General features: G+C 39.5%; 1 protein-coding gene across 1 annotated transcript in view; it reads right to left on the bottom strand.

Moving 5' to 3' along the window:
- The window catches only part of NUP37 (nucleoporin 37), a 42012-nt gene extending 26906 nt beyond the window's left edge, over nucleotides 1-15106 (bottom strand). The window contains exons 1-5 of the mRNA XM_065423173.1: nucleotides 15049-15106; nucleotides 10854-11065; nucleotides 8353-8477; nucleotides 7195-7267; nucleotides 4234-4328 (exon numbers count right to left, since the gene is read on the bottom strand). Of these exons, the coding sequence (XP_065279245.1) occupies nucleotides 4234-4328; nucleotides 7195-7267; nucleotides 8353-8477; nucleotides 10854-11009 (449 nt within the window). The 5' untranslated portion in view covers nucleotides 11010-11065; nucleotides 15049-15106. The remainder of the gene's footprint in view (nucleotides 1-4233; nucleotides 4329-7194; nucleotides 7268-8352; nucleotides 8478-10853; nucleotides 11066-15048) is intronic.
- Nucleotides 15107-16323: the final 1217 nt, after the last annotated feature.

Genomic DNA, 16323 nt, shown 5'->3' with positions numbered 1-16323 from the left:
ACAAAAGTGAAGGACAAGGGAAAGAAACAGCAGTCCGGAGCCATCACTGGCTTTCCTTCATTTTGGTTTTTATAATACTGAGCAACCCAACTGTTCAAAGGTCAAATAGATCTACCAAGATTCATAGTGTTGGGCAAGCTATTGCACTGGGAAACCACTGAACATTGCACTAAATTTTGGCATTCCAGCAAATCCAATCTCTAACAATGAAACACACCTTCCTGATGTCAATCCTTCTCCCACATATCTCCATTCAAGAAGCTAATCTAACCCTTACTGCCAGGATGCAGAAGCAAAATTTGTGGTCACGTGAAACAAAAAGCAATAAAGATTGAACCGGATTGTGACCCACATAAATTCCTAGAGTCCATGTCAATGAAACAGCCTGTACCTTGGCATGAATAGTCCAAAATGAATGGAAGTGAGAAATTATCTGAGATGCAGCAACAAAGCAGCACCATACACATACAAAAAAAAGGGGGAACGAGCCTACAATATACATATCTTTTGCCATGATATAAAAAATAAGGGTGGGTAGGTGGGTGCTGCTGTGCGTGCTGGAGTCTGACCCCAGCCTTGGATGGTGACAGCCAATCCTAACACATGACACAGACAGCATTACTTCTAACAAGGGTTGCCTGCCATTGGCCGACAAGAGTTCTGATGCTACCCGGGGGGAGTTCAAACAGGTTTTCAGATCCTTTCCCAGCAAATTGGTGCTAACCAGTGTATTCAGAACTCTGACATACTTGAGTTTCAGATTTGGGCAACGGGTTGAGAACCAATCAGCATGCAGCTGTGGCCCATGTGACATTCTCAGGGTCATACAGGTAGTATTGGATGCAGCCCACAATGGTAAATAGGTTGAGAACCACTGATAGAGCATGAAAAACCAACTGAAACTCTAGTCAAGCAGTGAGATGACATCCAAAATCAAATTTTGCAGTTTAATTTTCTATTAGAACAACAGTATGTGGCTCTCAGTTGGAAGTGTATCAATGCCCAAACTTGAGTATTCTTTGAAGAGATATAAAATAATACAAAAAAAATGTTGTGCATAATTACTTTGCTTTTACTTTTACTTTGTTCTGATACATTCCACATTAATTTGCATGGTTTACCACTGAAATGAAATGATTTTTAAAGTTTGGTTAATATAATAATGATTATATTTCAGGTCTGACACCTGCCTCTATGGCCCTCTGTTAATTATTGTGATTTTGCCATTACATTTTCAATTAAAAAAAAAAAAAAAATAGATTTTTCTCTCTTCTTCTGTGAAAAAAAGACTCACCCAAAGTACATGGGAAATTGCTTGACATATTATACAGGGAAAACCGTACTGCCAAATGCACAAAGTAAAACTGAAAAATCCAGAAAAATATCTCCCTGCAAACTCCAAGATCTCCTATTTACCTACACCTTATGTTAAAAAGAACAAGTGAGATTTTAAAAATCAACAGCATCCCTGTAAGTTGATAGATAAACTATTCTCAGGGATCATTTCATCCACCACAGAAATGTAGCTACCTCTGGAATGAAATGAATCAACTGTAACGTACAGATGTTTAGGAGAGGAAGTTATTTTAAACACAGAAATGGACTTCTGGACACCTCTCCTTTTGTTCATGACTCCACACACCATTACTGGAACTGCTTTCATAGAAAATCAGTGTACTTATTCTCATTTCAATTTTGCAGCTGGAAATAAGGGGGTGCCTACATCATGGACTCCTAGCAAGTGCTACACTTTGGGAATTGTTGAACTACAGGACTTATTCAACCTGGACTCACAAGGAATGTACCACCTAATGAATCACCAAAGCAGAATCTAGACTTTTACTGGAGGTCTTAATCCAAGAACTGATCAGGCCCATCCCTGATATTCTGACAGCATTATAGCAAAAAGTTTTAGTGTATAAAATATTTCTATATCTCCACAGAATTAAAATTTCTGATATAGTAATAATATTACTCATTTAAAACTGCATTAAATCCACTGTTTTAGAGATGAAAATAGGAAAAACCTAGAGACACTTCTATGAAGTCCAGAAAGCTGTATATTGAGAATTACTGTATTAACTACAGGCAAGTTGGAAGAAGAGCACTGTTTGTATCTATACAGGACCTAACAATGAGAAATCTAGCAAAACCCCCAAACACTGGAAACTTTATCCTTTTTGTATTCTTGTACTAATTGCTCTAGTATTGCATAGCATAACCATTTCAAAAGATGCCCTATTCCTAGAGCAACTAATAGCTGTTGAATTTTTGTTGAAGAGGCAAATTATACAACAAATTAAGTATGATTTCTATTAATTTTTACAAGGCCTTTGTAAGATCTGTGGATTGCACTCTTGATTTTTGGAGTATAGCTCTATATTCAATTTTTAAATGAAAATGTTATCGTCATTCTCCACGTTTCTATCCCATGAATAGAAAAAATGAGAGAACTCTCAGGTGGCCAAATACATCCCACTTCTTCCCATGGCTGTTAGCCAGACTTTACAGTGTACAATGGATAAAGTGGCTGTCTTATATTTCACAGCTATTGAGTTCAAATTTCGGTGGTGTTATACTTTCATTAAAAAAATCTTATCTTTTATTCTTTTGGTGTCAAGTGGATTACTACAGTTTAAACAGTTCTTTCTTTCATCCCTAAATACGTTGTATTTAATGGAAATATTTAAACAACTCTTTGCTGAAGAAACACCTAGTACTAGTCTATTTTAATGAAGAAACCAAGGACATGGATTGAAAAGAGAATGCTCTTAGTATCTCTTAAAAGTATCATTTTAAAAACACTTTTGTTGTATGTTTTGAAAAAAAATACAGGACCCTTCTAGTGACCAAGGTAATACCTCTGAATTCCCAGTGGGCATTAATTTAACATCGTGTAGCCCACTGTATGAAATGTCTTCCTTACTCACAGAAGTAAGGAGCTCATAGCCTTTGGGTTCTATTTATTAAATCTTCTCTTCATTCCCGCCCCCCCCCAAAGACAGACCAAAATCTCATCCAAAATGATAAATTAGAAAGTCCAGCTATTGTGCATAAAAGTGAGATATTTAAAAAATAATTCCTTTAGAAAAGGACTGCCTAGAAGTTTAAATGGTCTTGTTTAACAAAATACAATTAGGAATAATATGGCTCCCCCCTCTTAAGTTTACAACTCCCATTCTAGGCTTATAAACCCTACAAGTGTCTTACTTTGTCATTTAAAAGAGTAATGCTTTTCCAATATGGCTGATTTTAACAATATAAGTTACACTGAACATTTGGTAAAGGGATGTGCATGTCTGTGTGGCTTTGATTTTGTCTGAACTTTTTACCATGGGTTCTAAAGGCCAAATCCTCAGCTGGTGTAAATCAATGTAGTTCAGTTTAAGTTACTGGAGCAATGATGATCTGTCCCAGAGTACACACATCACATATCGTATCTAGCTTTAATTTTATTTGTTTCTGGCTGCGCAGGAAGAACCTCACTCCTACTCTTAAATGGAGAAATCAGGGGTAGGGGTTATTTTGGGTGTTATTTGGCTACTGATCTATTTAAGAGTGATTGTTATATCAGTAACTAAAAAACACAAAACACAATCATCTTAAACTACACAAATCACCTCTGTTCTGACATCTTCCCCATCTCTTTGGAATATTCAAGCGTCACCATTTTCTTCAGCTTTCCTCTCCCTTGTAGAATGCTCTATTCCAGCACTCCTTGTCATGTATCCTTGAAGAGTCTCTACTGCATTATCACTGAACCATTAGCGCAGAGGCATCAACCTGTGGTTTTGGGGTCACTTATGGCCCTTGACTCTCTAACCATATTTGATTTTTAATTAAATATGTTTCCTGAGACTTCCCCTGTGATTTTTAAACATAAGTGTTTGAGTCAGCCCTGTCACTCAAGGGAAAAGGTAAAGGCACCGCCTCCTCATAAACCTGCCATCACTTCCACTGCATCTCACGAGGAATTCTGAGCAGCTACTGTCCCTTCCCTACTGCAGCTGCTCAGCAGTCCTGATGTCTGCCTGCCGCATTGCAGGGGACAGAGAAAGAGTATCTCTGGCTGTTACATCTGCAGTGCTGTGGCAGCCTCTGGTACTGTAGGCTAGGCGCTTGGCTCTCTTTGCCTAAGCCTATAGGAGTTGCTAGCAAGGGATAGCTTCCCTCCTCATTAAAGCCATCTAAGGCAGTCCAGGATTTCAATCGCACTGTGAAGAGAATACATACCTGCAGGTGTGATCATCACTCACACTTGCAATATCCTGACCGTCTTTAGGGGCAAACACCAGATCATTAATGTAATCTGAGTGGCCATCAAAGATCTGTCAATCAGAACAAAGAAATATTTTCATACTGAGGTCATAAAAATAATAATTCTGATAAACAGCAATATTTGAGCATTCCAGTAGCTTCTACAATGTGTTTGAGAATTGCTACAGGAAAAGCATATACATTTAAAATGAAGTTGGGGTTCTACAGTTAGGAATACAAACTTATCCCATTATTACTTATTTGTATTACCATAGTGCCTACAAGCTGCAGTCACAGTCCAGAACCCCATTGTGCTAGGTGCTCTACAAACACAGAACAGAAAGATAATGTCTGCCCCCAAAGGGTTTACAGTCTAACTTTAAGACAAGATACAACACATGTACACAGATGGGGGAGAACAAGGAAAAGAGATAGTATTGGTCAGTGTGGTAGACAGTGGTCTTACACACCAGCAGTCTAACTGTTCTAAGTTATCTTTATGGGCATCACCGCAAATGAGAGTTTTAAGGAGGAGCATGAAGGAGGATAATGAAGTAGCTTAACAGATGTTTACATGGAGCTCCTACCAAGTGTTTGGGGCAGCAGGAGAGAAAGCCCAATGATGCTTGTTTGAAAATTTAAAAGTGTCTGCTTTCAGTTCTTTGCTGATAATTAGATCAAACCAGGTTTTCCTCTAAGACAGTAATGTCAGACTATAGTCTGTGAAATCCTTCCAAAAGTGCCAAATGCAAATGAGGTTTACTATTAAAAAACAAAAATGACTTAGTGGTTACAGTCAGACTAATCGTATTCTTTAACTGCTTGTGGAGATACACAAAACATGCAAAAAGTCCCTTATTGTGTAAAATGTGTGCTATGTTGAATCAAAGTCCTCCATACATCCACTGTAATTTTGACACCCAGCTATATGCAACAGGTAGTTTTCAGTCAAATGTCATTAGGAAACTGGGGTATCAAGTTAAAAAAAAAATAATAATCAGCCAAACATGAGGCTGGTCTGATCCTGGATGCTCAACAAGTTCTGAGCATCTATAACATGTTTTAGGACTGTGTTGTATATTACAGAAGCTCTCGCCTTTTAAAATTTTTTTTTTCAGAGCAAACAGATAAGATTCCCTTGGATGGCACTGTCAGCAACTTTGACACAATGCTCCATATTATTCTTTGCTTACAGAGGAGGAGCAACTGGTCGGGTGGCTTAGGAGGGTGGCTCAAGAGTGGCACAACAGTAAAGACGGTGATACCTGCAGCCTCTCCTCCTTTTAGGAAAGTGCTGGATCTAGGGGCAGGAGTGTATACACATGCTACAGTACCGCTAGGTGATGCATGCAACTTCATGTGCACATGTGTTTGGAATGTAAACACACATACTCATTTTGGTTCTTTACTGATTGAATTATGGCTTTTTTCCATTGTCCGTTTAAACACACAGAAGAAATCAATCATCATACATAAGGCAGATGAGCTGAAACCTGATTAAGGTACAATACAATAAGTAAAAATGAAAGAATTTATAAAGCAAAAATGCATAACATATTTTATAAAAATATAAAACTGACAGGTTAATACACCACAAATGAAAATGCTGATGAGAAAAAAATAAATGTGGTTCTCAGCAGTGTCGATTTTCCTAGCAAATTTTTCTTGAATTTCAATTGAACGTTTGCATGCACTAATTAGTACAGTCAATTACACAATAAGTGTAGGAACTAGAATGCTATTATGGATCAAGATGTAAGGTAGAATTTTCAGAAACCCAAAATGCTCACTTTTGAAAAGGGATTTTGGAGCCTAAGTCACTTAGGCATTACAAAAAATGACTGTAGATAAAATTTTCACAAGACAAGTTTCTAAAGCAGATATATGAGTTCTCCACTGCAGCAGGTGGCGGCACTGCCTTCAGAGCTGGGTGGCTAGAGAGCAGCAGCTGCTGGCCAGGTGCCCAGCTCTTAAGGCAGCACCGCCGCCAGCAGCAGTGCAGAAGTAATGATGGCAATACTACACCATGCCACACTTACTTCCTTCAGAGCTGGGTGCCAGGCCAGCAACCGCCGCTCTCCAGCCCATCCAGCTCTGAAGGCAAGAGCGGCTTCTCACATCCCCCCCAACCACGGGAATACATTCCGCACCATCCAGTTTGAGAACCTCTGCCTTAAATAAATGGAATAAAAGACTAATGCATTTATAAACATTCTTTGAAATGTGTGTTTGTTTTCATATGGCTTCACAAAAAAGCAATTGCTGGTCTAAGAATGTATTTCTCAGAATTGTCTACAATTATGGTATATGTGACTGCACTGATTTCAGTATTAATGCTTTCAATTATGATGATTATAGAAGGAGAATCTTAAAAGTTGCAATGAAAACAGAAAATAATGATTTCCCAACCATTTTAAAATAAACATTTATGCTGTATCCCTAATTTATACTCACTCGCTCTTTCCTTTATAGAACTTTCCTAAAGAAAGCCTAGATATTAAAAACATTAGTATGAACTTTTGCCCCCAGCTTTCAGTATGTAATAGAATCTTTTCACTTCCCCACTTCAAGCTCACATGTTGACAATCTGTCCTTGCCTCATTTTAGTCCAAGCATAAATAATACTTGCTGTTCTAGAATTCTGTTAAATTCAGTTATGCAGTCATTTTTCTTTTCTATTAAGAAGTACAGAACAGGAATAAATTGCAATTACCTGCTGCATGCAGACATTTCCTTCTTTAATGTATTGATTAAATGTTTCCAGGTATTAGGATACATTCAATGTTGCGGATCATAATAGTAGATATTTCTTTTACAGTACAAACACAGTTAGCTAGCTTTTAATACAACATATAGGTTAGGGGATAAAATAAACAGACTAAATTCTACTAGAGGCTAAAAAGATAGAAAAATAAATTCTAATAATGTGTATTTTACCTTATATTCATGCTTATCCTGGAGATCTGAAGTGAATAGCCTTAACTTCCTATCAGCAGCTGCAGTACAAAATCTAGAATAATCAGAGGGGGGGTGGGGGGTGGGGGCGGAAAAAGCCCTTCAATCATTTCTCACTTGCAAAATTTCCATCCCAACTTAAGTTAAAGATTCACTTCATTTTTCAGAAGGAAATTCAGATTATGCTTTTGAAAATGAAAATGCTTCTAAATATTATAATTCTCTTTTGGACCCAACAGTCTTTACAGTATTAATTTGAATGCAGTGTATTGTAGCTGCATGTCAGGTGGCAGGGTTACTTTATATTGAAAGAAAACTATCCATTTTGCCCAACCAAATAAGTCACATAATGAATCAATTGTGAAATCTTTGAAAATAGTAAATTATAATTAGCATTTGCACTTATTGTTACCAGTGGTGGTCAAATGGCTAGAGAAGTTAAAACATTTATAATAGCAATTGAAGGAGATCCTAATGTAAGTTCATAAAGCAATTTCTAGCATGCTTTAGTAGCGGTTTAAAACAGAATAATGGTATTAACACTAAACATTTTATTTTAACAAACATCAGACTTGGCATTTATACACCATGTTTGAAACACTGCTTGAACATTAAAAGTTCTTCTAATTGATAAACAGGTATTACTATTTAAGGGTCAGCAGTTTGTTCAGACTTAATAAAAGTATAAAACCAGGTTTTAATGCTCTTTTACTGTAGTCCCACAGTTCTGTGGTTTCACAAATAATATCTGAATCTTGCATGACATTGGCTTGTACCAGAGAGAGCATTTCATCCAATCCTAATGCAGACTTGATTGTTGTAGAATAGGGCATTACAAAGAGTCCCTAGCAGTGTTCTTTCTAGACAGACTACAGAGAAGGTTAATTACATTTTATTTTCACCCACTTTCATATTAATTATTTTGACTAATTCACAACTGAATTGTGCTTTGAAAAAAGTAAAAATTAACTAAAGCCAAAGGGTGAAATTCTGACCCCACTGCAGTCAATGGGAGTTTTGCCATTGACTCCAATGGGGCTAGGATTTCATTCAATGAGTCTAACTTTACTTTTGCATAAGGAATAAAAGGTGGACAGACAAAAGAAAAGTTGTTTCTGTACTTAAACATTTTTAAAATACCTTATCTGGGGAGGTAAAGCATCCAGTCTGGTTTCTGGACTCCATGCTATGGCATCGACTCTGATCCCATGATGAAACGTTCTTAGTGTCTCATACTGTATTCCTTCCACTTCTGCATCCTCCTCCTAAATATATAAAACATTGTAATAAACAGAGAAAATGTTATGCTATTATTGATCCTCCAAACAAGTCCTTCAATTCTAGATTAGTGTGAATTAAGTCTTGTGGTGACCAAAAACTACTATTTGATTGCTTTTCTATAATGTAAGCTCCTCATGGCAGAGACCATGTCTTTCGATATGCTTGTACAGTGACAAAAATCATACCTTGAGTGATTTTACAATATAAACAACAACAACAATATTCAGTAACTTGTGATACATAAGTGAGTGGTTGGTCTCCGTCCAGTTTCTAGTGAACAAGTAAGCATATCACAAAGCCAACACTGCAATTCACATCTTTGTTAGCAGTCTCAGCAGAAAGGTAAAAACTCTGAATGGGCAAAAAGATTGAGACTTTAACTCTCAGAGATAGGAACTTCACAGACTTCAGGTACATTATCTGAAGGATATGGAAAAGTTTGTACTGCATCTGATCTTTGAGTACATATAGGATATTATTTTCAAGTGTTGTCCATTTAGGACCTTTGACAAGAGCTAAGAAAGAAGTCAAAGCACCATAAGGTCAATAGTATGTAGTAGGTTTTCCAAGCTAACTAGTTTCCAAGTTAATTACTGAACGTTGTTAAATGTGTGGAGAACTGCTATCATACAGCAGATAAATTAAAGGTAAATCCTGAACTATGTAGTAAAGAGTATCTAAGTTAGAAATGTACTGCTGTACTATTTCAGCTACTGGCAGAAAAAGAAAAAAATCCTATGAATATATTGTTGTTATTGCTTATGCATTGGAAGGTCTAACAACATTTCCAGTGTTCTATCACACACAGCCAAGTGTAAAGATTTTAGAAATTTGATTCAAAGTTGAAAAGCTCCCCCATAGGTTTTCAAGCACATAAACCAAAAAGAAACCCAACACTAGAAGATACTGTATGCGCCTTTTTAAAACAATTTGTATTACTTGATTATTTATATAATTATGGGCTCACAGAACAATATCTTAAAGCTTTACCCAGCTATTTACCAACAGTAACTATGCAGAGATGTTCAGAGTGAGGATAGTCAAATAAAACTGTTTCTACTTGTAAAATTCTGTATGTCAATGCAGATAAAGCAGGTAAAGAATTTTAAACATGTGAGTGCCATTCATTTGATATATTTTGTGGAGTTTTGCCACATGTTTGCTAGGAATACTTCAAAAATTTTCGCTCTTATCTGAGACCCTTTTAAAAGTAATCACTAGTTTATGACATTTTTTTTTTAAATCACTGAGTCAGTTGTCATGAAAAAAGGCACCTTAAGAACTATATACCACTTATCACAAAGTTAGGTCTCATTTCAGCCCTTTCTTAAAAAAATAGATAGATCGAACAAGAGAAAAAAAAAATCACAAATGCAAAATTTGTACCACACAGGACAACAGCTGACTCTTTCCTTCAAAACATTATTTTCTGAAATATTGCAGCATTTTAATATAACTCATTTAGAAGCAAAAATAATTTAATTCATCTCTGGCATTTTGGGAGCTAGCCAGAAACTTAACATGGACATAAATCAGGGGTCGGCAACGTTCGGCACGCGTCTTGCCAGGGTAAGCACCCTGGCGGGCCGGGCCAGTTTTATTTACCTGCTGACGCGGCAGGTTCGGCCGATCGCGGCCCCCACTGGCCGCGGTTCGCCGTCCCGGGCCAATGGGGGCAGCGAGAAGCCGCGGACAGCACATCGCTAGCCCGCGCCGCTTCTCGCCGCCCCCATTGGCCCGGGACGGCAAACCGCGGCCAGTGGGGGCCGCGATCGGCCGAACCTGCCGCGTCAGCAGGTAAATAAAACTGGCCCGGCCCGCCAGGGTGCTTACCCTGGCGAGACACGTGCCGAACGTTGCCGACCCCTGACATAAATCATTAATAATAGGTACCAAAATACAGATCAGGGCTCAGATTGGTGTTAAAGAAAAAGTTGAATAGAATGTGATAAAACACAGCACTTTGTAAATGCACAGCAGATACCCAATTACACAAAGAATAGTGTGAACTCATAATTGCATAACTTTCCAGGTAGTAGTTAGAATCTTCGAAGAGATGCTGCAACAAAAATTACTTTCCAAGGAAAGAATAATTGCTTCAGTGTAAATCTTATTCACTGTGAACTATGACATTATGAAACTTTGTAGTAGCAGAATGAAAACCTCACGGAGAACTATCTATAATTTCAGTTGCCATGTGTTTCTGTGTGAAGCAGAGGTATTTGGCGAATATATATTAGACCCATTATAAATAGAGTAAAAGTGTTTTTGTTCCAACGTACTATTTTATCAGTGCCTTTTAATTCATCTTTATTAAATATCGGAAACTAAAGAAATCTTTGATAAAAACATATACTAACCTGAAATCTGCAAGTCCCAATAACTACATAATTATTGCCGCCGTATGCAATTAGGGAACCTACATCTCCACTATCAAATGGATTGAATTCCACCACATGCACATAATCCTCACAATCCACAGTGTAGGTAGCATTTCGAGAAGAGTCTTGCTTCATCTTCAATGGTAAAAATCAAGTTAGCACAGACTTAACTTCTTCTGTAGGGCATGGAGCTATATATCAAAATATATATGTTTTAGAGAACTTGCTGCCACAGTAGTGTATCAAAATACAACATTAGTTTATCAGCAGATACAACAACAAAACAGATGAGATTGTCCTTAGAATCAATATTTTAAAAGTCAGAATGCAGTTCTACTCTTAAAATTATTATCTAAGATGACAACTTCCTGAAGTGAATTCTTTTCTGGCTTGTACATCATTGAGAGAATTGTTCATTCCCAACTGTAGGGCCACCTTTGCAACCCCATGGTCTTCTAATTCTGATCTAATTTATACTTATGTAACCCTTTTAAAGGCAATACGTTTGCAAATCTATAACTGAAGATAGAATGTGAACACAGTTGGGGTTGACTAGATGTAAATGAGGGCACTTGGCCTGCAGAATCTTTATTATTGACAATGATGATAAACAGCTATAATTTCAGCTCCCAGGCTGCCTTTGCAGGGTTGGTAGTTTGAAGGTCCCAGTATTAATTTTTTACACTTATAAACTGGGCAAACTTGATGTGAAAATCACTGGCACACATGAGCAACTCAGACTTACTTTCTTTTGGTGTTGGCAGTAATGACTGTAGTATCACTTTAAACATAATGCTCATTTTTGGTTTGTTTAATATTACTTTTAGGGCTGTCAAGCGATTAAAAAAAAATCACAATTAATTGCGCAATTTAAAAAATTGTGATTAATCACACTATCAAACAATAATAGAATACAATTTATTTAAATATTTTTGGATGTTTTCTACATTTTCAAATATACTGATTTCAATTACAACACAGAATACAGAGTGTACAGTGCTCACTTAATATATTTATTTTTGATTACAAGTATTTGCACTGTAAAAAAACAACAACAAAAGAAATAGTATTTTTCAATTCACCTAATATGAGACAAAGAAGTTTGTTTACATTTACCGGGGGTAATGCTACCTGCTTCTTGTTCACCTGAAAGTGAGAACAGGTGTTCTCATGGCACTGTTGTAGCCGGCATCGCAAGATATTTAGGTGCCAGATGCGCTAAATATTCACATGTCCCTTCATGCTTCAACCATCATTTCAGAAGATGCATCCATGCTGATGACGGGTTCTGCTCTATAACAATACAAAGCAGTGCGGACCGACGCATGTTCATTTTCATTATCTGAGTCAGATGCCACCCGCAGAAGGTTGATTTTCCTTTTTGGTGGTTCAGGTTCTGTAGTTTCCGCATCTGAGTGTTGCTCTTTTAAGACTTCTGAAAGCAAGCTCCACACCTCGTCCCTCTCAGATTTTGGAAGGCCCTTCAGATTCTTAAACCTTGGGTCGAGTGCTGTATCTATCTTTAGAAATCTCACATTGGTACCTTCTTTGTTTTGTCAAATTTGCAGTGAAAGCGTTCTTAAAATGAACATGTGCTGGTTCATCATCCAAGACTGCTATAACAGGAAATATATGGTACAATGCGGGTGAAACAGAGCAGGGGACATAAATTTCTGACTGAACGAATTGTAATTAACACTTATTTTGTTTAAGTGAGTGTCATCAGCATGGAAGCATGTCCTCTGGAATGGTGGCCGAAGATGAAGGGGCATACGAATGTTTAGCATATCTGGCACGTAAATACCTTGCAATGCCGGCTACAAAAGTGCCATGCAAATACCAGTTCTCACTTTCTGGTGACATTGTAAATAAGAAGAGGGCAGCATTCTCTCCCTTAAATGTAAACAAACTTGTTTGTCTTAGTGATTGGCTGAACAAGTAGGAGGACTGAGCGGACTTGTAGGCTCTGAAATTTTACATTGTTTAGTTTTTGAGTGCAGTCACACACACAAAAATCTACATTTATAAGTTGCACTTTCACGACAAAGAGATTGCACAACAGTACTTGTATGAGGTGAATTGAAAAATACTATTTCTTTTGTTTATCATTTTTACAGTGCAAATATCTGTAAGCAAAAATAATATACACTTTGATTTCAATTACAACACAGAATACACTAAATATGAAAATGTAGAAAAACATCCAAAATATTTAATAAATTTCAATTGGTATTCTATTAACATTGCAATTAAAACTGCGATTAATCACGATTAATTTTTTTAATTGCGATTAATTTTTTCGAGTTGATCGCATGAGTTAACTGCGATTAATCGACAGCCCTAATTACTTTTGAAAATATATAGTCATTTTTTCTTGAGTCACTTTTCAGAATGGAACCAAGTTTTAACACTTTCTCCACCTCCACCCTTCAATAAGTCATCAATCAATAAAGATACTCCCTAAATATAAAGCTCTAAAACCAGATGAAACCAAAATTTCCACTGAATTTTTTGTGTATAACTAATTCAGATCCGCTGTAGAACTGGTGGTTGCAGGGAGCTCACGACAGTTTTCTTTATTCAGTCCACTGGCATTCGACAGTTAATGCTGATGTGGAAGAATCCTCACATCTCCAACATCTTCAGATCCCTAAGCAAAGCACGTGCATGGATGTTCGCTATCTCAGGGAGCTTTTCACAGGAGTAAAGGACAAAATCTTCCCTGACCCACTCTTGTGCAGCCCACTGTGCAGAGGAGGACTACTACATTTTAGTGGTGCTGCTTATGTGTGGTGTTACAAGCATGTCTGGATTAAAGATACACCTCTACCCCGATATAACGCTGTCTTCGGGAGCCAAAAAAATCTTACCGCGTTATAGGTGAAACCACGTTATATCGAACGTGCTTTGATCCACCGGAGTGCGCAGCACAGCCCCGCCCCCCCGGAGCACTGCTTTACCGCGTTATATCCGAATTCGTGTTATATCGGGTAGAGGTGTACTGTAGAAATGCAAAACGAATGTCAGAAAACAGAATTGTAATGCCTGTTCTACACTATGAAGGGAGGTTGATGCAAGTCGCCTTGCATCAATGTATTTGTACATGTGTCTGGTGGACGCAAGCACCTTGTTATATCGATACAGATACTGAGTCATAGTCAGCCTATTGACCTCCCCTCCACTATCCCCCTGGAAAAAGGCAAATGTTGAGGCCTATGCTTCTCACGGCTCCTTAGATTCTTCTTCTTATACTGAAAAGCATGATTGATGACATCATATTCTACATTTGATATTAAAAGAAACCATTTTTCACATAAATAAGATTTGTAGAAGGCCTATCAAAGTACTGAATGTAAGCAAAAACAAGCATCTAGTAACTTACGAGCGTCAACAAATTGATAAGGAAAGAAGATTTTAAAGCACTGACAAATCAAGCAAAAAGGTCACCCATTGGGAGAAAAATCTATGAATATTTTTTGGCTGAGTTTCCTTGGTCACCTCTATGTTAGTTTCCTCGTCTATAAGGATAACAAATGTTATCACCCAATAGAGTGGGAACTCATCATCTCAGTGGGGCAAAAAAAAAAACAGCAGGAGGTATGTTACCAGCGTTGCTAACTCGTGATTTTATGAGAAATCTTGCCCTATTTGGTATTCTTCTTAAGGTCCCAGCTCCTGGAGTCAAACAAAAAAGCCTGGATTCTCATCTAAAGCAAGTTTCTCTGGCTGCAGAAAAAAAAACTTGAAAACCACGAGCCAAATGCATCCGAGAGACTCAAAACCCACAGGGTGAATTTAAAGACACCCCCCCTCCCAAATCTACTGACGATCTGGGGCCTGACTCACGCTTTGTTAACGGTGGGGGCTGGTTCCCCGAGAGCGCCCTGGGCACACGGGACACGCAGCACCCGGGGTGCAGCTGGGTCTATTTGAACACAGCTGGGAAGGGGACGAAGCGTGGAGGAGACAGAGGGGCGAGGGAAGCAAGCAGCAGACACTGGGGGGGTGGGGGTGGTGCAGAGAACAAGGCCACGGGCTGCAGCCCAGAGCGCCCCAGACAGGGCAGATTCTACGGAGCCCCTTCTCCCCCGGCCCTGACGGGAGCTGAGGCCTAGACCCCAGCGGGCGATGGCTGGCTGCACCGAGCGGCACGAACGCGCCGCCACCTACGTACATCTGCGCCTCCCTGCCGATCTCTCTCCCGCGAAGAGTTTGTACTAGCTCGTGGGCACTTCCGGCCCTAGCACCTTGTGTTTCCGGGTCAGAGGCTACCCGCTCTTTGATTGGGCAGCTGCGGGAGATTTAAATTTAAACCGCCGGCGGCGGGGCGTGTGCGAATGGGTAACTAGGCAACCAACCGCTTCTCCCTTAGCTAGGGACCGACCGAGCTGCCCCAGCCGTGCAAGGTAACTCTCCGCTCCCTCCCGCGGGGAGAGGGAACGGGGGTGGCGGATACAGTCTGGGAGCTGCTGGCGGGGGTCTAGCCTAGGGCCCGGGACTAGGCGTGCCTGGCGCTGGAGTCTCCCCTGGCCTGGTTCTCAGCGCTGCCCCCTGCCCGGGCCACCAGCACCCGTGCCCCCGCCGGGGCCGGGCTGTGCTTGAGCGGCCCCCGGCAGGGCCAGTCCCTGCGTCTGGCTCGAGCAGAGTCTCTGCGCGGACTCTTGGACTAGATGACCTCCTGAGGTCCCTTCCAACCCTGATATTCTATGATTCTCGTGCGGGCCCAGCAGCCTGGTGGCTGGCCGGGGCTAACTCGCCTAGCCAGCTGCTGTGACAGGGCGATGCCGAGCCCGGGGGCTCTCTAAAGGGAGTGGGGCCACTGGTGACTTCCCCGCCCTCCTTGGGCTGGGTCAGCTTTTAGCACCATCCTAACCCTGTCCCCCCTCTCCCCCCCCCGCTGGATTTCCAATTAGCCACAGTAGGCTCGTGCCTGGGGTGCCTAAAAGTTAAAAATGGGTTAAAAGTTTCAATTTTTATGGACAACAGGAAGGTGCAGCCGTGTCTGGAATACTGTGGGCAGGACTGGTCACACTGTCTCAAAAAGGATATTGTGGCATTAGAGGAGGGTTCAGAGAAGGGTGATGAGAACGATTAAGGGCCTGAAATCATACTCCTGAAGACAGATTGAAAGGACTGGGATTGCCTACTTTAGGAGATGAGTAAGAGAGGACATGATAAAAGCATATAAAAATGAACGGTATAGGGAGCTTGTTTTCCCTGTCCTGTAATACAAGAAAAGGGGGACATTCAATGAAATTAAAAGGTGGCAAATTAAAAACTGAAAAAAGGAAATAGTTTTCACACAACGCATAGTTAAATGGAAGAACACATTGCCACGGGAAGTCAACAAGGCCAAGAATTTTGCAAGCTTCAGAAAGAGTTTGGCTATTTATATGAATAACGAGAATAGTGGAGTTAGCATTAAACCCATGTTTCAGGGTTTAAACTG

This window comes from Emys orbicularis, chromosome 1 (assembly GCF_028017835.1).
Source record: "Emys orbicularis isolate rEmyOrb1 chromosome 1, rEmyOrb1.hap1, whole genome shotgun sequence".
NCBI lineage: Eukaryota > Metazoa > Chordata > Testudines > Emydidae > Emys > Emys orbicularis.
This window is presented reverse-complemented; position numbering and strand designations above follow the sequence as displayed.